This window comes from Bufo bufo, chromosome 1 (genome assembly GCF_905171765.1).
Source record: "Bufo bufo chromosome 1, aBufBuf1.1, whole genome shotgun sequence".
Taxonomy (NCBI): Eukaryota; Metazoa; Chordata; class Amphibia; order Anura; family Bufonidae; genus Bufo; species Bufo bufo.
Window position 1 is genome coordinate 16,183,520 of NC_053389.1, and position 26,068 is coordinate 16,209,587.

At 46.1% G+C, this 26,068-nt stretch overlaps 1 protein-coding gene across 5 annotated transcripts in view; it reads right to left on the bottom strand.

Annotated features, from left to right (window-relative positions):
• Positions 1-26,068, bottom strand: part of LOC120991856 (sialic acid-binding Ig-like lectin 12) — a 999,480-nt gene that overhangs the window by 543,067 nt on the left and 430,345 nt on the right. For 3 of the 5 annotated variants that reach the window (XM_040420621.1, XM_040420622.1, XM_040420610.1), the window contains 2 exons: positions 10,607-10,715; positions 10,286-10,316 (listed from right to left, as the gene is read on the bottom strand). The exons of 1 other annotated variant lie outside the window; for it this stretch is intronic. In XM_040420621.1, coding sequence (XP_040276555.1) covers positions 10,286-10,316; positions 10,607-10,715 — 140 coding nt within the window. Of the gene's footprint in view, positions 1-9,920; positions 9,955-10,285; positions 10,317-10,606; positions 10,716-26,068 lie in introns of all 5 variants that reach the window. One more of the 5 variants, XM_040420625.1, reaches the window with a different exon arrangement.

The following is a 26,068-nucleotide window of genomic DNA, read 5'->3' on the forward strand; positions in this document are numbered from 1 at the left end:
GTCCTAGTGAACCAACTACCTCAGGTCCCAGTAGCCAGCAGAATTTACTGCGATATTTGGTGGTGCCCAATGCCGTTCTAAGGATGGTAAGGCCTGAGCAGGTACAGGCATTAGTCAATTGGGTGGCCGACAGTGGATCCAGCACGTTCACATTATCTCCCACCCAGTCTTCTGCAGAAAGCGCACAGATGGCGCATGAAAACCAAGCCCATCGGTCTGTCACATCACCCCCATGCATATCAGTGAAACTGTCTGAGCCTCAAGTTATGCAGCAGTCTCTTATGCTGTTTGAAGACTCTGCTGCCAGGGTTTCCCAAGGGCATCCACTTAGCCCTTCCCCAGGGATGGAAGAGATAGAATGCACTAACGCACAACCACTTATTTTTCCTGATGATGAGGACATGGGAATACCACCTCAGCATGTCTCTGATGATGACGAAACACAGGTGCCAACTGCTGCGTCTTTCTGCAGTGTGCAGACTGAACAGGAGGTCAGGGATCAAGACTGGGTGGAAGACGATGCAGGGGACGATGAGGTCCTAGACCCCACATGGAATGACTTTCACAGTTCGGAGGAAGAGGCAGTGGTGAGACCGAGCCAACAGCGTAGCAAAAGAGGGAGCAGTGGGCAAAGTCAGAACACCCGCCGCCAAGAGACTCCGCCTGCTACTGACCGCCGCCATCTGGGACCGAGCACCCCAAAGGCAGCTTCAAGGAGTTCCCTGGCATGGCACTTCTTCAAACAATGTGCTGACGACAAGACCCGAGTGGTTTGCACGCTGTGCCATCAGAGCCTGAAGTGAGGCATTAACGTTCTGAACCTTAGCACAACCTGCATGACCAGGCACCTGCATGCAAAGCATGAACTGCAGTGGAGTAAACACCTTAAAAACAAGGAAGTCACTCAGGCTCCCCCTGCTACCTCTTCTGCTGCTGCCGCCTCCGCCTCTTCTGCTGCTGCCGCCGCCTTGGCCTCTTCTGCTGCTGCCGCCGCCTCGGCCTCTTCTGCTGCTGCTGCCGCCGCCTCGGCCTCTTCCTCCGCCTCTGGAGGAACGTTGGCACCTGCCGCCCAGCAAACATGGGATGTACCACCAACACCACCACCTGCGTCACCAAGCATCTCAACCATGTCACACGGCAGCGTTCAGCTCTCCATCTCACAAACATTTGAGAGAAAGCGTAAATTCCCACCTAGCCACCCTCGATCCCTGGCCCTGAATGCCAGCATTTCTAAACTACTGGCCTATGAAATGCTGTCATTTAGGCTGGTGGACACACACAGCTTCAAACAGCTCATGTCACTTGCTGTTCCACAGTATGTTGTTCCCAGCCGCCACTACTTCTCCAAGAGAGCCGTGCCTTCCCTGCACAAACAAGTGTCCGATAAAATCAAGTGTGCACTGTGCAACACCATCTGTGGCAAGGTCCACCTAACCACAGATACGTGGACCAATAAGCACGGCCAGGGACGCTATATCTCCCTAACTGCACACTGGGTAAATGTAGTGGCGGCTGGGCCCCAGGCGGAGAGCTGTTTGGCGCACGTCCTTCCGCCGCCATGGATCGCAGGGCAACATTCTTTGCCTCCTGTCTCCTCCTCCTCCTACTCAGCTTCCTCCTCCTCTTCTTCCACCTGCTCATCCAGTCAGCCACACACCTTCACCACCAACTTCATCACAGCACGGGGTAAACGTCAGCAGGCCATTCTGAAACTCATATGTTTGGGGGACAGGCCCCACACCGCACAGGAGTTGTGGCGGGGTATAGAACAACAGACCGACGAGTGGTTGCTGCCGGTGAGCCTCAAGCCCGGCCTGGAGGTGTGCGATAATGGGCGAAATCTCGTTGCAGCTCTTGGCCTACCTGGATTGACGCACATCCATTGCCTTGGCGCATGTGCTGAATTTGGTGGTGCAGAAGTTCATTCGCAACTACCCCGACATGTCAGAGCTGCTGCATAAAGTGCGGGCCGTCTGTTCGCGCTTCCGGCGTTCACACCCTGCCGCTGCTCGCCTGTCTGCGCTACAGCGTAACTTCGGCCTTCACGCTCACCAACTCATATGCGACGTGACCACCAGGTGGAACTCCACCTTGTATATGCTGGACAGACTGTGCGAGCAGCAGCAGGCCATAGTGGAGTTTCAGCTGCAGCACGCACGGGTCAGTCGCACTGTGGATCAGACCCACTTCACCACCAATGACTGGGCCTCCATGCGAGACCTGTGTGCCCTGTTGCGCTGTTTCGAGTACTCCACCAACATGGCCAGTGGCGATGACGCCGTTATCAGCGTTACAATACCACTTCTATGTCTCCTTGAGAAAACACTTAGGGCGATGATGGAAGAGGAGGTGGCCCAGGAGGAAGAGGAGGAAGAGGGGTCATTTTTAGCACTTTCAGGCCAGTCTTTTCAAAGTGACTCAGAGGGAGGTTTTTTGCAACACCAGAGGCCAGGTACAAATGTGGCCAGACAGGGCCCACTACTGGAGGACGAGGAGGACGAGGATGAGGAGGAGGTGGAGGAGGATGAGGATGAAGCATGTTCACAGCGGGGTGGCACCCAAAGCTGCTCGGGCCCATCACTGGTGCGTGGCTGGGGGGAAACACAGGACGATGACGATACGCCTCCCACAGAGGACAGCTTGTCCTTACCTCTGGGGAGCCTGGCACACATGAGCGACTACATGCTGCAGTGCCTGCGCAACGACAGCAGATTTGCCCACATTTTAACGTGTGCGGACTACAGGGTTGCCACCCTGCTGGATCCCCGGTACAAAGACAATGTGCCCACCTTACTTCCTACACTGGAGCGATAGGAAGATGCGCGAGTACAAGCGCACGTTGGTAGACGCGCTACTGAGAGCATTCCCAAATGTCACAGGGGAACCAGTGGAAGCCCAAGGCGATGGCAGAGGAGGAGCAAGAGGTCGCCAACGCAGCTGTGTCACGGCCAGCTCCTCTGAGGGCAGGGTTAACATGTCAGAGATGTGGAAAAGTTTTGTCAACACGCCACAGCTAAGTGCACCACCACCTGATACGGAACGTGTTAGCAGGAGGCAACATTTGACTAACATGGTGGAACAGTACCTGTGCACACCCCTCCACGTACTGACTGATGGTTCGGCCCCATTCAACTTCTGGGTCTCCAAATCGTCCACGTGGCCAGAGCTAGCCTTTTATGCCTTGGAGGTGCTGGCCTGCCCGGCTGCCAGCGTTTTGTCTGAACGTGTATTCAGCACGGCAGGGGGCGTCATTACAGACAAAGGCAGCCGCCTGTCTACAGCCAATGTGGACATGCTGACGTTCATAAAAATGAACCAGGCATGGATCCCACAGGACCTGTCCATCCCTTGTGCAGATTAGATATTAACTACCTCCCCTTAACAATATATTATTCTACTCCAGGGCACTTCCTCATTCAATACTATTTTTAATTTCATTTTACCATTATATTGTGGGGCAACCCAAAGTTGAATGAACCTCTCCTCTGTCTGGGTGCCGGGGCCTAAATGTGTGACAGTGGCCTGTTCCAGTGGTGGGTGACGTGAAGCCTGATTCTCTGCTATGACATGAAGACAGATTCTGCGCTGAAATAAGGCCAGATTCTCTGTTACGCGACCTCTCTCCTCTGCCTGGGTGCCTGGGCCTAAATGTGTGACAGTGGCCTGTTCCAGTGGTGGGTGACGTGAAGCCTGATTCTCTGCTATGACATGAAGACAGATTCTGCGCTGACATAAGGCCAGATTCTCTGTTACGGGACCTCTCTCCTCTGCCTGGGTGCCGGGGCCTAAATGTGTGAAAGTGGCCTGTTCCAGTGGTGGGTGATGTGAAGCCTGATTCTCTGCTATGACATGAAGACAGATTCTGCGCTGACATAAGGCCAGATTCTCTGTTACGGGACCGCTCTCCTCTGTCTGGATGCCGGGGCCTAAATGTGTGACAGTGGCCTGTTCCAGTGGTGGGTGACGTGAAGCCTGATTCTCTGCTATGACATGAAGACTGATTCTGCGCTGACATGAAGCCAGATTCTCTGCTATGGCATGAAGAGACTGATTCTCTGCTGACATGAAGCCAGATTCTTTGCTATGGCATGTAGAGACTGATTCTCTGCTGACTTGAAGCCAGATTCTCTGCTATGGGACCTCTGTCCAATTGATATTGGTTCATTTTTATTTTTTTAATTTTAATTTTAATTCATTTCCCTATCCACATTTGTTTGCAGGGGATTTACCTACATGTTGCTGCCTTTTGCAGCCCTCTAGCTCTTTCCTGGGCTGTTTTACAGCCTTTTTAGTGCCCAAAAGTTCGGGTCCCCATTGACTTCAATGGGGTTCGGGTTCGTGATGAAGTTCGGTTCGGGTTCGGATCCCGAACCCGAACATTTCCGGGAAGTTCGGCCGAACTTCTCGAACCCGAACATCCAGGTGTTCGCTCAACTCTACCTATGACGGATCTCAATACCGGAAAATATTAACGTTAGTGGTCCAATTGTGGGCCAATGAGAAGGCTGCAATATCTTTGTCTCAACTTAGTAACATCCCTAGCAACTAATAGGAAAGTTGCCTACCCCTTTACTTTATAAGAAACTCCCCAGCAGCAATTTTCAGCTGTTTTTTGCAGTTCTGAGAGAGAGAAATGACATTGCTGTGCTCTGTGCTTTGCTGAGTCATCTGGATCCTTATTCAATTACATTAGATAGTTAGTTATCTCATATATATAATACAGATAGTTAGAGGGAGATAGTCAGTGTAGGTTAGATAATGATATAGTGTAGCTGTCACAACAATACTTAGTGCACCAATCAGTAATATCTACTCGGACCTGATAAAATGTTAAATTGCATGTATTGCACAAAAAATATGCACATCATTAGTGCCGATTTGTGCATTCGGGAATATATTGGAGGACTCTATCTGCATATAAAGCTATTGTTCTGCCATGCATGCGAAATGTAATAAAAAACAGTGCTGTATTTTAAAATTACTTACAGTGATCAGGAGTCACAAAAGTTGCTGCCAACCATTTTCTCCAGTCTCAGGAAACTTCTAGCAGCTTGAAAAATGTAGCAAAAGTGACCCACGCCTGTATTGCGCTTGCAATACGCTCATATTATACTGCCGATTTTTGCAATCAAGAAAATAATGACTGTAGATCACAAATTCTCGAATTGGAAATTTATGGCGAATATTAGACCAAAAATTTGCTAAATATCGGGAAACCAATATTGCCTATGCTGCTCATCACTAGTGATCAGTATTTGTAAGCCAAAAATTAGAAGCGGGTCCAAAACAGATCTCTTCTGTGGTTTGAATACACTGCTGCTTCTGGCAAAAAAAATACTGATAATACAGATGCTCAAAAATTATATTCTTCTAACCAATAAGAAGAATGGAAAAATAAACTGTGATGTCAACACGGACAAGCAGGGACAATAGTGGCCCCATAAGAGAGTTGGGGGGGAAGGGGGCAAAAGAAGTGGCATACATGCCCTTTTCAAACATTTAACATGTACAGTTGTGGCCAAAAGTTTTGAGAATGACACAAATATTAGTTTTCACAAAGTTTGCTGCTAAACTGCTTTTAGATCTTTGTTTCAGTTGTTTCTGTGATGTAGTGAAATATAATTACATGCACTTCATACGTTTCAAAGGCTTTTATCGACAATTACATGACATTTATGCAAAGAGTCAGTATTTGCAGTGTTGGCCCTTCTTTTTCAGGACCTCTGCAATCCGACTGGGCATGCTCTCAATCAACTTCTGGGCCAATTCCTGACTGATAGCAACCCATTCTTTCATAATCTCTTCTTGGAGTTTGTCAGAATTAGTGGGTTTTTGTTTGTCCACCCGCCTCTTGAGGATTGACCACAAGTTCTCAATGGGATTAAGATCTGGGGAGTTTCCAGACCATGGACCCAAAATGTCAACGTTTTGGTCTCCGAGCCACTTAGTTATCACTTTTGCCTTATGGCACGATGCTCCATCATGATGAAAAATGCATTGTTCTTCACCAAACTGTTGTTGGATTGTTGGAAGAAGTTGCTGTTGGAGGGTATTTTGGTACCATTCTTTATTCATGGCTGTGTTTTTGGGCAAAATTGTGAGTGAGCCCACTCCCTTGGATGAGAAGCAACCCCACACATGAATGGTCTCAGGATGCTTTACTGTTGGCATGACACAGGACTGATCGTAGCGCTCACCTTTTCTTCTCCGGACAAGCCTTTTTCCTGATGTCCCAAACAATCGGAAAGAGGCTTCATCGGAGAATATGACTTTGCCCCAGTGCTCAGCAGTCCATTCACCATATTTTCTGCAGAAGATCAATCTGTCCCTGATGTTTTTTTTTTTTTTTTTAGAGAAGTGGCTTCTTTGCTGCCCTTCTTGACACCAGGCCATCTTCCAAAAGTCTTCGCCTCACTGTGCGTGCAGATGCGCTCACACCTGCCTGCTGCCATTCCTGAGCAAGCTCTGCAATGGTGGCACTCCGATCCCGCAGCTGAATCCTTTTTAGGAGACTATCCTGGCACTTCCTGGACTTTCTTGGACTCCCTGAAGGCTTCTTAACAAGAATTGAACCTCTTTCCCTGAAGTTCTTGATGATCCTATAAATTGTTGATTGAGGTGCATTCTTAGTAGCCACAATATCCTTGCCTGTGAAGCCATTTTTATGCAACACAATGATGGCTGCATGCGTTTCTTTGCACTTCACCATGGTTAACAATGGAAGAACAATGATTTCAAGCATCACCCTCCTTTTAACATGTCAAGTCTTCCATTTTAACCCAATCAGCCTGACATAATGATCTCCAGCCTTGTGCTCGTCAACATTCTCACCTGAGTTAACAAGACGATTACTGAAATGATCTCAGCAGGTCCTTTAATGACAGCAATGAAATGCAGTGGAAAGTTTTTTTTTGGGATTAAGTTAATTTTCATGGCAAAGAAGGACTATGCAATTCATCTGATCACTCTTCATAACATTCTGGAGTATATGCAAATTGCTATTATAAAAACTTAAGCAGCAACTTTTCCAATTCCCAATATTTATGTAATTCTCAAAACGTTTGTCCACGACTGTATATATCAGTTGGCCAAGAAGCCCTGTTGTAGGTATGGCAGAAGAGGCAGCAGGTGGGTGGCATCAGAATGGTGGCAGCAGCACATGGCCAGTAGTAATGGCCCATTTTGCAGAATATTCTGGTGTGGCAGCACACTACAGTATGATCGTTAGTGGCAGAATGATCTCATCTGTTGTATCAGTCAACTGTGTCTGGAAATCTGGGTTGATCCTTGCCTTGCCTAATTGAGAGGTATTCTCTCAATGTTTTGTGAGGAAAGGCGAGTTCTCTTAGGGGTAACTATGCCCACGGCCACACTGAACACTCACTCTGATGCTACACTACTGGCCAGGCAGGAAAGCATGCCAATGGCAAACTCGGCCAGTTGCAGCCACACTTCAAGCTTGCAAACCCATTAATCCAGGGGATCTTGTATCATGGGTGACAGGGTGCCGTCCAAGTACTCCAGACTGAAGTTGGTGCAAATGGAATTGATGATACTGCCCCCACCCAGTCATAGCATTGGAGCATGAGCGCAGACCTTCCTGAGGATGGGTGATGGCGCTCATAGGAAGCAACCAACTGACTACACAGCATGTCTCTATAGAAGTCCATTTTTGCATCCCTCTCAGAAGGTCTTAAATATGCCCCCATTTTTGACCGGTAGCAAGGGTCTAACAATGTGGATAGCCAGTAGTCATCTGCCAAATTCTGACAATGCGGCTGTCACTACACAAACATGACAGCATATATCTGTCCATTTGCACAAGAGACTAGGATAGACTCCCTGCTTCCATTTCCACTGCATACTGCCACGGTCCGTCAGGGTCATCTGTGTCGTCTTCCTTCTCCAGCTTCTCATGCTCCTCCTGCTCCTCTCCTGTTGCTTGAGCAGATAAACCACCTAGCTATGTATAAGATTCCTGGGTTTTATTTCCTCCTCCTCCGGTAGTTTATCCTATTTAGGGCTCAGGTGGCCATGAAATGGAGGTGCCACGGCTTCTATCCCCTCGCCAATCAGATTTGTCAGCATCCTCTCCAGGATGTGAAGTGGAATGACATCATTCATCCTATAGTTCTGCCGACTGACAAAGTGTCATCCTCAAAGGACCTAAGCAAATGGCATGTGTCACACATGAGCTGCCATTGACTAATGTGGAAGTTACCACTGGGAGTAGACCTGTCTGTCTGTAGCATTAAGAAATCATTGACCGCCTTCTTCTGCTCGTAAAGTGGGTCAAATATATGGAGTGTGGAGTTCCAATGGGTGGAAACATTGCTTTTCAGGTGATTTTAGGAAAGAGCATTTTGCCTTTGCAGATTTAGGAGGGCATGTTTTGCATGGTAAGAATGGCTGAAGTGCATGCACAGTTTTAACAGCTTTTGCAGTTCAATGGAAGACTTGAGGAACCAGGTGTCAATGAGATAGAAGACATACACCATGTAGGGCGCATGGGTCCACCATCCCTGATGCAGCGCTGACAAAATGTTGTTCCCATTATCAGTAACCATGTTTCATATCTCCATTCGGCGATGTCACTGCATGACAACTTTGAAGTGTGTCTAGAGAGGAGGTGAAGGATGAGGAGACAGAGGAGGACATTGGCAAAAAAATCCCAGCATTACAATGCAGAGGCTGCATTGCCACCACCTGGCCAAGTCGCTGGTGTGCCTGGTCCAGAACAACATTTACCCTGTGGTCTGTGAATGACATATATTGTCCTTGACCATAGTTGCAATTTCATATGTCAGCGCTGGTGTCACCTCTAATAGACACAGAGAGGCTTAAGGACTGGCCCACCTTCTGCTCAACGTATGTGTGCAGGAAAACATGGCCAGGTGCAGAAACTTGGCCAGGTGCATGTACCATTGTCTTTTTGCAATAACCCCGGTGATCGATTGGTGTCGAAACAAGTGAAGAGGTGAAGAAGAAGGATGAGCATCAGGAGCAAGAGAAATTTATGGGAAGGAACTACAGCTTCCTCTTGCTGATGTCTTGCCCTGACTGCTGGATATGGGGTGTGGACTGGTGGGAGATGCAGCGGTTGGTGTATCAAGCTGTAACACTAATAGTGACACTTTATGTGTTGACACAGGGCTGTTGTGACATTAGCTCCCTGGCCACGCCTCATCTTCTGCCCACATATCCTGCCTGCCGCCACTGTAACGTCCCTCAGCTAATGGGTGAAAAATTACCTCACAGGTAAGTGTGGTGTTTTCTCACCACCACTGTGTGATGCCTGCCTGCCACTGCTCTTATGAATCCATGCACTACTAGTGTGTTCCTCACAAACAGTCTCCCGAGTAGCAGACTGTGTACCCCTCCCACGTTTGGCTGCAGATCTCCCACTGCTTTCACAGTGCTGTCTCTCTATGATGTCCCTGCAGTCTCAAAAAACTCTCCCTACGATCTCCCTGCACTGTCCCTGCACTCTCCCTATCAAATATTCTTCTGATAATAGCTTTCTGCAACACTGTCTCTAACACAGTGATGGCTAACCTTCAGCACTCCAGCTGTGGTGAAACTAGGACTCCCAACATGCTCCATTCATTTCTATAGAGTTAAAAGAACAGCCAAGCAAGTGTAATTCTTGGGAGTTGTAGTTTTACCACAGCTGGAGTGCCGGAGGTTATCCATCACAGCCCTAGTGCATGAGCGCTTGTCACGTTTCTCCCAAAGCTCAGCTCACAGTGAAATGGAAGAGACTGCAAGGGGTGAGGCTTTTATAGGGCTGTAACATCACAGGGGATGGCTATCTGCAGATTGGCTGGCTGCACGGCATTATGGGTCATATCACGTTCTCGGGCTTCTTACTTCAATTCATTCAATACTTACCTTCAGCTGGTCATAAATATTTGTAATACCTGACAACCTCAGATCAGTATATGTGTCATCAGTCTGCAGGAACAAAAAATGCAACTTAATTAAACTGTACAAGTAATCATTAAAACTTTGAATACGAGAGGACACTTTCATGTGTTGTTATTAGAAAAATAAAATGCAATTTCTAAAGTCCTGAACTAGAAAGATCTCTAGAAGATCTCTCCTTATCCAGAACCAATCTCCATTTCCATCATTTACTTTGTATACTGCTTATCTTCTATTTTCGGCAGCATTGGTGCTTTTTGGTAGTTCTCCATTCTGGCAATCCCAGGACCCAACTCAATGACATCCATATCGTCTAATAGAGCAAGTGGAAAAGTATCGTCTTCATTAGCTTGTCACCTACCTCACTGTTTGTCGGCTTCTTCTGTCTTTTTCTATGGAAAAAAATACATTTGTCATAATTATTAATCAACATTAAACAAAACATTAGGAAATGTAACAATTACAGTTAAATGGTTTCTAAAGTATTGGATAAATCACCATTAATCTCTAAGCTGGCAGAAAGTGTTCATTTTTTCTCCAGTGCCCCCACAGGGTAAATGAAGCATTACACTGCGTTCATGAAATCATTCTGTTGTCTATGTCATTTATGAAGCTTTCGGCAAGTTACGGCAGCTCAGTGAAAATATAAGTGAAGCGTGAAGACATTATTAATATACATCACCTCCAGCAAGCAAACACCAGCAATACAAGCACCAGCAGGAAGAAGATTGGTCTGACCGTTGCAAGAAGGATAAGGAGTTTGGATCCTTCTTCTTTATGTGAATCGATACCTAATATAATAGATAAGAATGTGAGCCATAAAGAGAAAATAATCAGACATAATTATACCCAATGGGGAAGAAAGATAAACGAACCAGCACCTCCATAATAAGTGAATATAAGAACGCAGGTGCACGCTACCTTGGCTGAAACACAATTGGATTAGTAGAACTACAGGTAACAGCACTCTGCTAGTCAATTACACAAAGATATGAGCAAACGCTGAAAGAATAAATGCTTGGTGGCCATACTTGCTGCAAATGCAGCTAGAAGCTCTTTGCAAATATAATTGATCAAAAATATTTCGGGCCCATCTACCAGTCGACAAGTTAGCTTCTAATCAGATGGGTCCTACTCTAACATGCCTCTCCTGGGCTTACAGCCTACAATCTGGGCAAAGTAGTACCAAGCTGTATCCTACACATGCCCCTCCCAGGCTGTGAGCCTGCAGGATTGTATGTATCATCATGTAAAAGTCTTCTAAAAACAATATTAGCCCTTTGTGTATCTTGATGTAACTGCAGGTCTGAGCCGTCTGAAGGGTTGTATGGAGCAGACTCATAAGGTGATCCTGTTCCATAAACTGCCAGTGACTTCTTTATAATACCGCTGACACCATCCAACAATGACTGAGATGGAAGATAACTCTCTAGATATTTAACCCTTCAGATACTGCAGTAAATTACAACTACGATATCTGACAAGTTACTTAGAAAGAAGAAGGAGGAAGAAAGAAGAAGGAGGAAGAAAGGAGGAAGAAGAAAAAAGAAAAGAAGAGGAAGGAAGAAGATTTTTTTTTTAACTATAAATATAAATTAATATAAATTAAATCACCAACCTGACAAGTTACTTAGAAAGAAGAAAGAAAGAAAAAGCAAGAAAGAAGGAAGAAAGAAAGAAAAAAGAAGGAAGCTTTGCAAAATATAGAAAATATTTTAACTTAATAAACATTTTGCAGAACAAATACTGCATCTGAAAATGTCTGAAGTCTTAGAATATGAAAATATATAACTTGCACATTGAATGCTATAATGAGGGGGGGAATAAATGAGGGGGAGATTTAACAAGACCGGCGCTTTCTGCATCGGTCTGGATATCGCCTGCGCTGCTGGAGGATTTGTCTAATTTACAATGAGGTGCGTGCCTTGTCATAAATGAGGCTCATCCTCCGGCAGTTTGTGACCTAAAGAGAAGTCTGTGACCGCTCAGATCTGCCATAGATTTCTGGCTGCACTTGTACCAAAAAACTAACGTAAATGAAGATAGATTTGTACCAGCTGCTGGCTAGGCCTCCTTCCCACCATTGTCTCGTCTCCTTTAGCAAATGTGGCTAGGGTGGAGTAATAAAACAGGAGATGCAACTTTTTTTCAAAAAAATCTCAGTTAAATTATTGAAAACCTATATTGTGTGACTTCTTATTGTCACTTTTTATGCGCAAGGGAGACGATAAATCTACAACTGAATCTCCATTTTTTTTATTTTTTTTTACAGTATTCACTGTCCTTGATAACATGATATTAGTTCCTACATAGCAAATACTTAGCTGCACATAATATTTAGCAGAATGACTACCCATAAAAGATACCGTTATACAGTAGGCTGACAGTAGAACAGGGCCGGTACACTACAGCTTTCATAAATAATCTACAATAACCTCACCATTTCTATCAAACAGCATAAAAAAAAGCCAATGAATCAAAAACAGCTTCTACATACACAAGAAAACCAATGGGACTAAAACATGTAATAAGTATTACAAGCTTTATTCATCAAAAATAAATCATGAATCAGAGGACAGAAAATGAGCAGTGTTGAGCATGAATATTCGAATCGCGAATTTTAATCGCGAATATCGCCACTTCGAGAATTTGCGAATATTTCGAATATAGTGCTATATATTCATATTCGTGAATAATGTTGAATATTCTAATCGCAAATTTATCGCAAATATATTACATTGCCGATTTTCGCAATCAAGTAAACAATGACTGGAGATCACAAATTCTTGAATTTGCTAATTTATGGCGAATATTCGGCCAAAAATTCGCGAAATATCGCAAATTCAAATATTGCCTATGCCGCTCATCACTAAAAATGACATGATGGGAAAAGATACAGAGAGCATAGCAAGGGGCGTAATGTCAAATAAGGTGATCCGTGTCTTGAAATGTCTATTGTGTAGGTGGGGCTACTGGAAAAATCACAATACTGACAAATACTGTACATTCAACAAAAATATAAACGCAACACTTTCGGTTTTGCTCCCATTTTGCATGAGCTGAACTTAAAGATCTGAAACATTTTCTACATACACAAAAGACCCATTACTCTCAAATATTGTTCACAAATCTGTCTAAGGCCTCATGCACACGACCATTTTTCGGGTCCGCATCCGAGCTGCAGTTTTGGCGGCTCGGATGCGAACCCATTCACTTCAATTGGGCTGCAAAAGACACAGACAGCACTCCGTGTGCTAGCCGCATCCGTTGCACCGTTCCGTGGCCCCGCAAAAAAAAATATAGCATGTCTTATTCTTGTCCGTTTTGCGGACAAGAATAGGCATTTCTACAATGGGCCGTCCGTTCCGTTCCGCAAATTGCGGAAGGCACACGGGCGGCTTCCGTTTTTTGCGGATCCGCGGTTTGCGGACCGCAAAAAACGGCACGGTTGTGTGCATATAGCCTAAATCTGTGTTAGTGAGCACTTCTCCTTTGCCGAGATAATCCTTCCCACCTCACAGGTGTGGCATATCAAGGTGCGAATTAGACAGCATGAACATTGCACAGGTGTGCCTTAGACTGCCCACAATAAAAGGCTACTCTGAAATGTGCAGTTTGATCCCACAGCACAATGCCACAGATGTCGCAACGTTTGAGGAATGTCTACCAAAGCTGTTGGTCGTGAAATGAATGTTTATTTCTCTACCATAAGCCGTCTCCAAAGGCATTTCAGAGAATTTTGCAGTACATCCAACCAGCCTCACAACCGCAGACCACGTGTAACCACACCAGCCTAGGACCTCCATATCCAGCATGTTCACCTCCATGATCGTCTGAGACCGGACACCCGGACAGCTGGAGCAACAATTGGTTTGCATAACCAAAGAATTTCTGCACAAACTGTCAGAAACCGTCTCAGGGAAGCTCATCTGCATGCTCGTCATCGTCATCGGGGTCTGGACCTGACTGCAGTTCATCGTCGTAACCGACTTGAGTGGGCAAATGCTCACATTCTATTGCGTCTGGCATGTTGGAGAGGCGTTCTGTTCACGGATGAGTCCCAGTTTTCATGGTTCAGGGCAGATGGCAGACAGCGTGTGTGGCGTCATGTGGGTGAGCGGTTTGCGAATATTCGAAAAGCGAATTTTTATCTCGAATATCGCAACTTTGAGAATTCGCGAATATTTCAAATATAGTGCTATATATCAGTTTTTTTAATATTCGTCATTTTTTCCATCTGAAGTCATGATTCCTCCCTGCTTCTTGCTTGTGGGCCAATGACTCATTGGCCCACAAGCAAGAAGCAGGTAGGAATCATGACTTCAGATGGAAAAAATGACGAATAAATATAGTGCTATACCGTATATTTGTTTTTAGAATATTCGTCATTTTTTCCATCCAAAGTCATGATTCCTCCCTACTTAAATTGCTTTTGTGACAATCATGTGTTCAGATGGGAAAAATGATGAATATTCTAAAAACGAATATATAGCACTATATTCTATAGTGCTATATATTTGTTTTTGACCCACGCCTGTATTGATCGCGTAATATTCCCATATTACGCGATCATTACTTTGCTGATTTTTTTGTAAAAAAAAAAGAATGTAGAATATAACGAATATTCAACGAATATTCTACTAAATATTCACAAAATATCGCGAATTTGAATATTGCCACTGCCGCTCATCACTATTGCTGACGTCAACGTTGTGGATCGGGTGGCCCATGGTGGCGGTGGGGTTATGGTATGGGCAGGCGTATGTTATGGACAACGAACACAGGTGCATTTTATTGATGGCATTTTGAATGCACAGAGATACCGTGACGAGATCCTGAGGCCCATTGTTGTGCCGTTCATCCACGACCATCACCTCATGTTGCATCATGATAATGCACGGCCCCATATTGCAAGGATATGTACACAATTCCTGGAAGCTGAAAACATCCCAGTTCTTGCATGGCCAGCATACTCACCGGACATGTCACCCATTGAGCATGTTTGGGATGCTCTGGATCGGCGTATACGACAGCGTGTTCCAGTTCCTGCCAATATTCAGCAACTTCGCACAGAGGAAGAGGAGTGGACCAACATCCCACAGGCCACAATCAACAACCTGATCAACTCTATGCCACGGAGATGGCCACCAGGGGCGTCGTTAGGTCAAAACATTCGTGGCTTGAGCCCTGGATGTTTTGACCAGTGCCCCGAATGTTATGCTGGCAGCAGTGGCGTAACTACCAGAGAAGCGGCTGCTTTGGGTCCCGGGCTGACAAGGGGCCCGGCGCCCGGCAGCCTGACACCAAGTGTCTTAATTATTTAATGCAGTTTTTCATGCCAGTGCAGTCATTTCCACACAATCTCCTGCACAGCCCGGAGCCTGACTCCGCCCACTCATGTGACTGATCATGTGCTCCTGACATCATGAAAGGTCCTTTTGCCCACTAGGAACTATCATCTCTTGAGGTAGGACATGTGAATGGAGCATTTCTAGGTGCATGTTTTGGCTGTATTCTCCCGCCTGCCCTGTACTCTACCCCCTATGCTGCACTGTGTGTGCCTCCTGCCCTGTACCCCCCATGCTGCACTGTTTATACCCCCTGCCCTGAACTGTACCCACTATGCTGTATTTTGCCCCCTGCCCTGTGCCCCCCATGCTGTATTCTGCCCCCTGCCCTATGCTGCACTGTGTGTGTGGCTCCTGACCTGTACTGTACCCCCTATAATGCACTGTGCCCCCTATAATGCACTGTGCCCCCTATGCTGCACTGTGTGTGCCCGCTGCCCTGTATTGTGCCCGCTATGCTGTACGGTCCCCCCTGCCCTTTAGTGTGCCCCCTATGCTGCATTGTACCCCCCTATGCTGCACTGTGCGTCCCACCCCCTTGCCCTGTACTGTATCCCCTATACTATACTGTGTCCTGTACATTGCAGCCTGCCTTCTTTGTCTCTAGTGCTTGCCACTTGCCACTATAATGGCACACTAAGGCCGGTTTCACATCACGTTTTGCCATTCGTCTAATGCAGGAGTAGGCAACTTACTGCACTCCAGCTGTTGTGAAACTACAACTCCCAGCATGCATTATTGCTCTGCTCTTCTCATAACTCCCATGGAAATTAATAGAACATGCTGGGAATTGTGGTTTCACAACAGCTAGAGTGCCGAAGGTTGCTGACGCCTGGTAATGTATACATAAAATGTATATGTTAACAGGTGACTCAGACTGACACCATTAAAAAAAAAATGATACGTTAATGTATATGTTTTTTTTTTAACAGACTTTGCAGGATACAAAACCGTAGTGTGCTGCGCTTTTGCATCCCATTTTCCAACGTAAACATCAAACGGATGGCAAAAATGTGATGTGAACTCTCCCTTAAATATGCACATATAGAATGCCAGGCTAGTAATGGAGGGGGGGGGCCCAAACAAAATTTTGCTGTGGGGCCCAGTCAGTTCTAGCTATGTCCCTGGCTGGCAGGGCTGGCCCCTCTGACTCTCCTGCGCTGCGCAGTCCCGCCATCCTAATCCGTATCCTGCAGTAACTGAACTTTAAAACAGCGCTTATGATCTCATTACTATCTTACACACTCAGCTCCGGAAACATGCAGTGCGGGCGGCGCTCGCTCACTGATGTCACGCGCCTGCTCATCCCACTAGGCGTCGCTGGCACGTGACGTCAGTGAGTGAGCGCCGCCCGCACTGCCTGTTACTGGAGCTGAGTGTCTAAAGTCAAGATAGTAATGAGATGAGCGCTGATTTAAAGTTCAGTTACTGCAGGATACAGATTACTGAGGGGATGATCTGTGTGGTTGCCCAGATGGCTAGGCCTTTCACAGTAGTAATTAACCCCTTTCAGCAGTCCTCCATTCACTGAAGGGGGGACTGCTAAAAGGGGTTAATAACTACTGTGAAGGGGGGACTGCTGAAAGGGGTTAATAACTACTGTGAAGGCACATGGGGGTGTGGCTTCATGGGGTGTGGGCATGGCTTCCCAGGGGTGTGGGCATGGCTTCACAGGGGCGTGCAAAACTGTGCACATTTCAGAGTGGCCTTTTATTGTGGGCAGTCTAAGGCACACCTGTGCAATATTCATGCTGTCTAATCAGCACCTTGATATGCCACACCTGTGAGGTGGGATGGATTATCTCGGCAAAGGAAAAGTGCTCACTAACACAGATTTAGACAGATTTGTGAACAATATTTGAGAGTAATAGGTCTTTTGTGTATGTAGAAAATGTTTCAGATCTTTGAGTTCAGCTCATGCAGAATGGGAGCAAAACCGAAAGTGTTGCGTTTATATTTTTGTTCAGTGTACAATAGTATAAGAATCTGCTGATCCCACAGAAGGGATACAGATTGATAAATATACCAAGGGACCACAAACACCAAGGATATATATAATGTAAATAGCAGATATACTGACTAGGTCATTTTGGTGTTGTCGCTATATAATGCTAAAAAAGGGTCCAGAATAAATTATATTGCAAAAAAGTGGAGGATAGCCGATTTACATGATTATGCTAAATATTCATGGTTATGCAGCAACATCAAAACACAAAATAGCAAATATATTAATGACAAGTCAGGCACCTACAGATATAAGAGGATATGTCTTGGTCTTTCCACATGCAACATCTCTCAAGTGCAACTCTTTAAGTGCACAGACTGAATTATACCAGAATGTAATATTATGGATATTGAATCCACTTTGTCATCACTGCCTACTGACCATCCCCAATTCTCTCATCTCCAGGTATGTCTTGTCTGAAGCTTACTGCTCCACCCAGCTTTTCCACAGTCTGATCTTGTCCATCCCTCTCATCTTTCCTTCTAAATCCTGGTATGTCTTGTCTGAACTATTAATGTCTCTTTCCCTGCTGGATTTATTGACTATTTTTTTACATTGACTATTTCACCCCTGTATCTGGCCCTCCTTGATTAGACCAAATGTACCCCCTCCCCTCTTGGTCACACCTGATTGAACACTGAGTGGTATAAATCTAAGATCCTAGGTCTTTTCAGATCTTGGTCTTTCCAAATGCAACATCTCTCAAGTGCCACTCTTTAAGTACACAGACTGAATTATACCAGAATTGGACCAGAAGGAGACCACAGGTAATTACAGACATAGTCAATGCTAACAATGTTTAAATTTTTCCTCTTACCCATCCTACTTTTCCACAACTTTCTGAAATACCCCCACATCCATTAACCCAGCAAGGAACTATTCATCTCTTCCTTCATCTTACCTTCTCATCTAATCGCTTGCACAAACCTGTTTGCCAACATAAAACACTTCCTTCCCAAACACACACAGACACCTCATGCCCTCTCTAATTCTCATCTATTAACACTTTCTCTGCTTCTCCTTACTGCTGGTGATATCTCTCCAAATCCAGGACCCCCTCAGCAAATCCCCACTATCACCTCCATGTCCCACTATAAATCTCCTTCTACAAATTTCTGCAAACCCTTAAACCTAATTACCATTCCTCTGACCCCTGCCTCTTTGGTTCCTCTTGCAGGAGCATTATGGAACGCGCGCTCCGTCTGTAACAAACTGTCGTACATTCATGAACTGTTCATCTCTCAAAACCTTTCCTTTCTGGGTCTCACAGAAACATTGCTGACACCCTCAGACACCTCCTCCCCTGCTGCACTCTCTTATAGTGGATTTCAATTCACTCACACCCCCCGCCCCGGCTGCAAACATGGTGGAGGAGTTGGTCTTCTCCTATCAGACACCTGCTCCTACAACCCAACTCCACTGCCACCCTCCATTACGCTCACCTCATTTGAAGTACACTCTGTTCGCATCTACTCTCCCTCCAACCTTCAAGTAGCAGTCATTTACCGCCCTCCAGGCCCAGCCACCATCTTTCTTGACCACTTTAACACCTGGATACTACACTTTCTTTCTGCCGACATCCCTACTATCATCATGGGTGACTTCAACATCCCTATTGACACATGCCACTCGGCCGCCTCTAAACTCCTGTCACTCTCTTCCTCCTTCGGCCTATCACAGTGGTCTTCAGCTCCCACCCACAGAGATGGTTACACTCTGGATCTGATCTTTTCCCGCCTCTGCTCCCTATCTAACCTTTCTAATTCGCCTCTCCCCCTATCCGACCACAACCTACTCACCTTCTCTTCATCGGTCTCTTCTGCAGCTCCCCCAGTCCACACACTAGCACACCCCCGCAGGAACCTCAAACATCTCGACTTTTGCTTGCTTTCTGACTCTCTTCTCCCACTCTCTACCATCTGTTGCCTCCAAGACCCAGAAGCTGCTACCACCCTATATAACACTACATTAAGTACAGCTCTGGACACTGTTGCCCCCTCACACACAACAAAATCCGGAAAATCAACAGACAACCATGGCACACCAACCTGACCAAAAAACTCAGACAAGCTTCCAGGGCTGCTGAGCGGCGATGGAAGAAATCCCATTCTAAAGATCATTTCACCGCATACAAGCAATCCCTCCTCATATTCAAATCCTCACTCGCTGATGCAAAACAGGCGTACTTCTCATCTCTGATATCTTCCCGTCACACAGCCCTAAACAAATTTTTAGCACTTTTAACGCCCTTCTCCGTCCCCCAGCGCCCCCACCCTCTCCTCTCTTCTCAGCTGAGGACTTTGCCAAATATTTCAAACAAAAGATAGTCAACATCAGAGAAAGCTTTACTACACAGTCCCCACAGACCCTCTACACAACTGCTCGGTCCTCTTCTCCCAAAACCCACTTCTCTACCATTACAGAAGAAAAACTCTCCACTCTACTCTCCAAATCTCATCTGACCACCTGTGCACTTGACCCAATCCCATCCCACCTCATCCCTAACCTCACCGCAGTGTTTATCCCAGCCCTAACTCATCTCTTCAACCTATCACTAAACTCTGGTGTCTTCCCCTCTGCTTTTAAACATGCTACCATTACACCCATCCTCAAAAAGCCTTCACTTGACCCATCTGCCTTGTCCAGTTATCGCCCCATATCACTTCTTCCATATGCCTCAAAGCTACTTGAACAACATGTCCATTCAGAACTGTCCTCCCACCTCTCCTCCTGCTCCCTCTTTGACCGCCTACAATCTGGCTTCCGACCCCATCACTCGACAGAGACTGCCCTTACCAAAGTCACCAATGACCTATTGACAGCCAAAACCAAGAAACAATACTCTGTCCTCCTTCTCCTTGACCTGTCCTCTGCCTTCGACACTGTTGACCACTCCCTTCTGTTGCAAACCCTCTCATCTCTTGGCATCACTGACCTGGCCCTCTCCTGGATCACATCATACCTCACAGACCGGACGTTTAGCGTCTCCCACTCCCGCACCACCTCCTCGTCTCATTCCCTCTCTGTTGATGTCCCGCAAGGCTCTGTCCTAGGACCCCTGCTCTTCTCTATCTACACTTTTGGCCTGGGACAGCTCATAGAGTCCCATGGCTTTCAGTATCACTCCTACGCTGACGACACACAAATCTACCTCTCTGGTCCAGACATCACCACCTTACTATCAAGAATCACACAATGTCTATCTTCTATTTCATCCTTCTTCGCCTCTCGCTTTCTTAAACTTAACATGGATAAGACAGAATTCATAATCTTTCCCCAATCTTGTTCAACCCCCTCAACAGACCTGTCTATCATGATCAATGGCTGCACACTCTCCCCAGTCAACAAAGCCCGCTGCCTTGGAATGACCTTGGATTCTGCCCTTTCCTTCCGACCGCACATCCAAGCCCTTTCCACCACCTGCCGCCTCCAACTCAAAAACATCTCCCGCATCCCCGCTTTCTTTAACTTTGAATCTGCAAAAATACTTGTACATGCCCTCATTATCTCCCGCCTAGACTACTGCAACATTCTCCTCTGTGGCCTTCCATCCAGCACTCTCGCACCCCTCCAATCTATCCTCAACTCTGCTGCCCGACTAATCCACCTCTCACCCTATTATTCCTCTGCCTCTCCCCTTTGCCAATCCCTTCACTGGCTCCCCATTGCCCAACAAATTCACTTCAAAGTACTAACAAATACATACAAGGCCGTCCATAACCTGTCCCCTCCCTACATCTCTGAGCTACTTTCCCGATACATCCCCACACGCACTCTCCGATCCTCACAAGACCTCCTTCTCTCCTCTCCTCTTATTGCCTCTTCCCACAATAGACTCCAGGATTTCTCCCGTGCATCCCCCATACTCTGGAACTCGCTACCCCAACATATCAGACTCTCACCTACAGTGGAATCCTTCAAAAGAAACCTGAAAACCCACCTCTTCAGACAAGCCTACAACCAGTGACCCCGCTGCCTCTATACCGCCATGACCAACTTAACTCGCACCTACTGTGTCCTTCACCCATACCATGTAGATTGTAAGCCCTCACGGGCAGGGCCCTCTCTCCTTCTGTACCAGTTTGTAACAAATTTTGTTTATAATTAGTGCAATTGTCTGTATTATGTATGTGCACCCCTTATCATATGTACAGCGCTATGGAATGAATGGCGCATTAATAATAAATAATAATAATAATAATAATATGTCCTAAGAATAAAAAGATAGCACATATAATTCTAATAGGGCATAACCTGTGACATGGTTAACTGAAAAACTGGAATGCCGCCACAAGCGCAGACACTAGTGATGAATGAACATCTGCCGGGACGGTTTGCGAATGCAATCGCGCGAACGCGATCAAATGTTCGCGAACCACATGTTCACGGCGTGTCCCATTCATTTTAATGGCAGGCGAACCTGAAAACCTTCAGCTCATATTTGCAGCGAAGAAATAATTACTAGAAGTGCACAAATAGTCCCACAACAGGAACAGTGACATACCAGATGTATTATTCGAATTTGCGATCTCCATTCATTATTTTTTTCAATGCAAAATATCGGCAATATAATTTTCACGTATGCGCATGCGTAAATGCACTATACAGTACCCAAATGCACTATAAATAAAGTATATTCGTATATAACACGCCGCTTCAATCAGTTTTTTTGGGGACGACTGGTATATCACTCCAGTAGAAATTATTTGCCCCAATAACGCTTGTCCCTCTATATACCTGCAGTATCGCAGCAGAACCGCACACAACTGCCGCACAATACAAATGCGCTATAATGTACCGTCTAACATAGAAAGTATATTATAACATTGTACAAGGAAGGCAATCCATTAGAATATACATGAAGATAAAACATAACCTTTAATAATGTTACCATGAGGGTCCATTCACACGTCTGTAAGTGTTTTGTGGATCTGCAAAACACGGACACCGGCAATGTGCATTCCGCAATTTGCGGACCGCACATCGCCGGCACTATAATAAAAATCGCCTAATCTTGTCTGCAATTGCGAATGCGGACAGCACATTCCGGCCCCATTGAAAATGAATGGGTCTGCACCCGTCCCGCAAAATTGCGGAACGGATGCGGACCCATTGTGCGGACGTGTGAATGGAAAAGATATCCCTCAAAATAAAAATTAATTCAATTATTAAAGTTAAGCAAAAAGCATAGATGTGGTCGGCAATAACAAGTGCTCGGCGGCACTAAATCAGAAACCATATGTCCTACCACAATCCGGGGGGTTCCAGTGCACATCCATGAATCCCGGAGGGAAAGCAAAAAACATCCATCCCTGGGCTAGATGATGATGTGGTATTGAAGGACAGGGTGGGCAAAGAACTGTCCCTGATATTGCCCTACAGGGGGTGCTATTCTGGCCCTGATAGTCTAACCACAGACCACCCACCCTGATAAGAGCGACCCCGTCCGGAACCTTACCCTATATAAAAATGGCCCTAGTGAGCCCCTAGCCCCTAGGCCCCTGACTGTTTTTGACTCATTATAAAAGTATATTATAAGTATATCACACCCCTCTGTGTATCACACATATCGATAGCACACCTATACCAGTCCTTAAAAGGACTTTTGTGGCCCTATTACCTAGCGTTTGGTGTCCCTAACAGTCTGTCCCTGCTCCACACAGCAACCTCTCCCTACACTGGCAAAAGACAGAATGTAAAATGGCGGCCAGATCAGGTTTATTTATAAGGTAGGGGGTGTGTCCATGTGCTGAAACGTCTCAATTGGCTGTCCTGTACCACCTGATGGATGTGTCATGGGTCAAAGTTCTTCACAATGTGAAAGAATATGGCGGGCGCAAATATCTCCATATGTTTGCATGTTTGGCTAATCGCAAACACGCAAAGTTCGCAGCGAAACGACCGCCGGGCGAACCGCAAGGCCATCTCTAGCAGACACCTCAACGCGCATTCCACCTTAAAAGCTTCGTCAGGAGCTGATTACAATAGACAATGCGGGGTATATGTAGAATGTGGTGGGATCACATAACAGTAAATGGAATCACCTGACATAACACTTATATCGGAGTGAGTCCACCATGATCGCCAACTCCATCCTTCAGCGCGTCCTCGCCTCACCACTGTATAGACATAACGCACGTGATGACGGCATCTAGGAGCACGTCCGGATGGAGCTGGATGGAGCATGCAAATATTCAATTAACTTGTCATCTCTGTTTTGGATCCACTCCTGTTTTTTTTGGCATTATCAATACTGATTGATTATTGAGCAAATGCTGACCGAGTGAAGGCGGATGCTCCCCAGACAGGATCCCTATTTTGGGGGTTATTGTTCTTATGATGGATCAGAATAAGAGCAAAATAATCAGTGACGTCAACACAAACTTACTGCTGACACCCTCTCCACTCTGTCGGGGGCTCTACTTGTATCAGCGTTTAATAGAACAGGTTCTGTAGACATCTATGTGGAATCAGCTGACGAAGGTGAAAAAGGAGTGCGCTCTTTCACGCTACAGTTGGATCTTGGGCCTCTGCACGGTTCTTTATACCTGGCACTAACATTGACTTGTAGGGCTGAGTTCACACTTGAGTTATTTGGTCAGTTTTGGCCCTGTAACTGCCCAAATAAGTGAAGTGTGCAGTGATACTCAGAGTGACGCCTGTCATCTGCATGTCATACGGGCTCACAGTATTGTTTCACTACCCCAGCAGACTCCCTATGCGTGTTACTGCAAGGCACAGTGTTCTACACCACTATACAGGCACAGTGTTCTACACCGCTATACAGGCACAGTGTTCTACACCACTATAAAGACTCTCTGCAGCCAGGAAATAGCAGTTTTTTTACTTGATTTGCCACAAATAAATTCGGATCGAACTGAATCTTTTTGGGAAATTCGGCAAACCGTCTGAATCAAATTTTTGAAAAATCTGATCTTCTCTACCCCTTAACAGAGACATCCACAGCACCCACCCCTTTAATAGTAACTTTGACAGTACCGCACTCCCTTAACAGGGAGCTCATCCTTACTGGTGACATATTTATATTAGAGGAAATGCTCAGGGCTGATGCACCAAGGGATGGTAGAAGAAGGACAGGTTAAACATCTTGTTAGACACCCTGTAGCTGTTGGGGACCTGCATAGACAAAGTTGCATGGAGGAGAAAGTGGAGGATGAAGATGAAGAACTACAACTGGAGCAGGAGAACAAGATGTTGGTGGTGTAGGGGACATATAGTTTTCTGAGGCTCAGCTAGGGGATGAGGATGACGCTTGTTATGGCAGGCATGTTGCTGATAATGATGACAATGAGAACCCTGGCCATGACCAACCAGCACAGTGCTGAGCAGAGACTGAAGGAAATGGGTCCTTGGACACGCTGGTGAGCATGATCAGCTGCATGTTTGGTTTCTTACATGCTGACAGTAGAGATTTCGCGACCATAACATTTTCCGTTCGCGAACGGCGAACGTGAATTTCCGCGAATGTTCGGGAACGGGCGAACCGCCATAGACTTCAATAGGCAGGCAAATTTTAAAACCCACAGGGACTCTTTCTGGCCACAATAGTGATGGAAAGTTGTTTCAAGGGGACTAACACCTGGACTGTGGCATGCCGGAGGAGGATCCATGGCAAAACTCCCATGGAAAATTACGTAGTTGACGCAGAGTCGGGTTTTAATCCATAAAGGGCATAAATCACCTAACATTCCTAAATTTTTGGAATAACGTGATTTAAAACATCAGGTATGATGTTGTATCGATCAGGTAGTGTAAGGGTTACGCCTGCTTCACGGTGACAGACCAAACTATGACAGACCAAACTCCCCGTTTAACGCACCGCAAACAACCGCAAACAGTCCATTTGCACAACCGCAAACTCCCCATTGCACAAGGTTGGATACCAAGCTAGCCATGTCCCGTTCCTTGTCCTCCCTGACGTCATTGAAGGTCTCTTCCTCCACCCAGCCACGTACAAAACCAAGGGTCCCCGAAAGGTGACAACAAGCCCCCTGGGACGCCTGCTGTGGTTGGTCTTCCACCGCCTTAAAGCCACCTTCCTCCTCTGACTCCTCTTCAGACTCCTCTCTGCGTTGCCGCAGGTCCAGCAATCGACGACGACAAGGCTGCTTCTGGTGGTGATGGTGACCACAACTCTTCCTCTTCATGCTCATCTAGGGTCTGATCCAGCACTCTTCGCAGGGCACGCTCCAGAAAAAACGCATATGGGATGAGGTCGATGATGTTGCCTTGGGTTTGACTGACCAGGCTTGTCACCTCCGCAAAAGGACGCATGAGCCTACAGCCATTGTGCATGAGCGTTCAGTAACGCGGCCAAAAAATACCCAGCTCCGCAGAGGCTGTCCTCTTTTTTTTTTAATTAAAAAAATCTGTTCTTACTAGTTTAATCTCTGTTTTGTCCCCAATCGGGGGCCGGTGTATGGAATAGATTTTAGGAACCGGGAGATGGAAAAAGATGCTTGGTCGGTCCTCTTACTTCCAATTTGGGGCACTGCGAGTGCGCCGTGCAATGTACTGTGCCACCCTATATGCGTGGTGTGTTAAGTAGTACTATTCTTATCAGTTTAATCCCTGTTACGTCCCCTATCAGGGGCCGGTCTATGGAATAGATTTTAGACAACCGCAAAGAGTTGTCAATAGTTGACACACTCATGACATAAATTTTATACCTCTATGCGTCAATCTTGGTGTAGTGATGACTGTGCTCGTGCGCACGTTTGGGAGATTGCAGGCGATGTGGGTTTTTCAAAGCCTATGGTCGTGCTAAGGT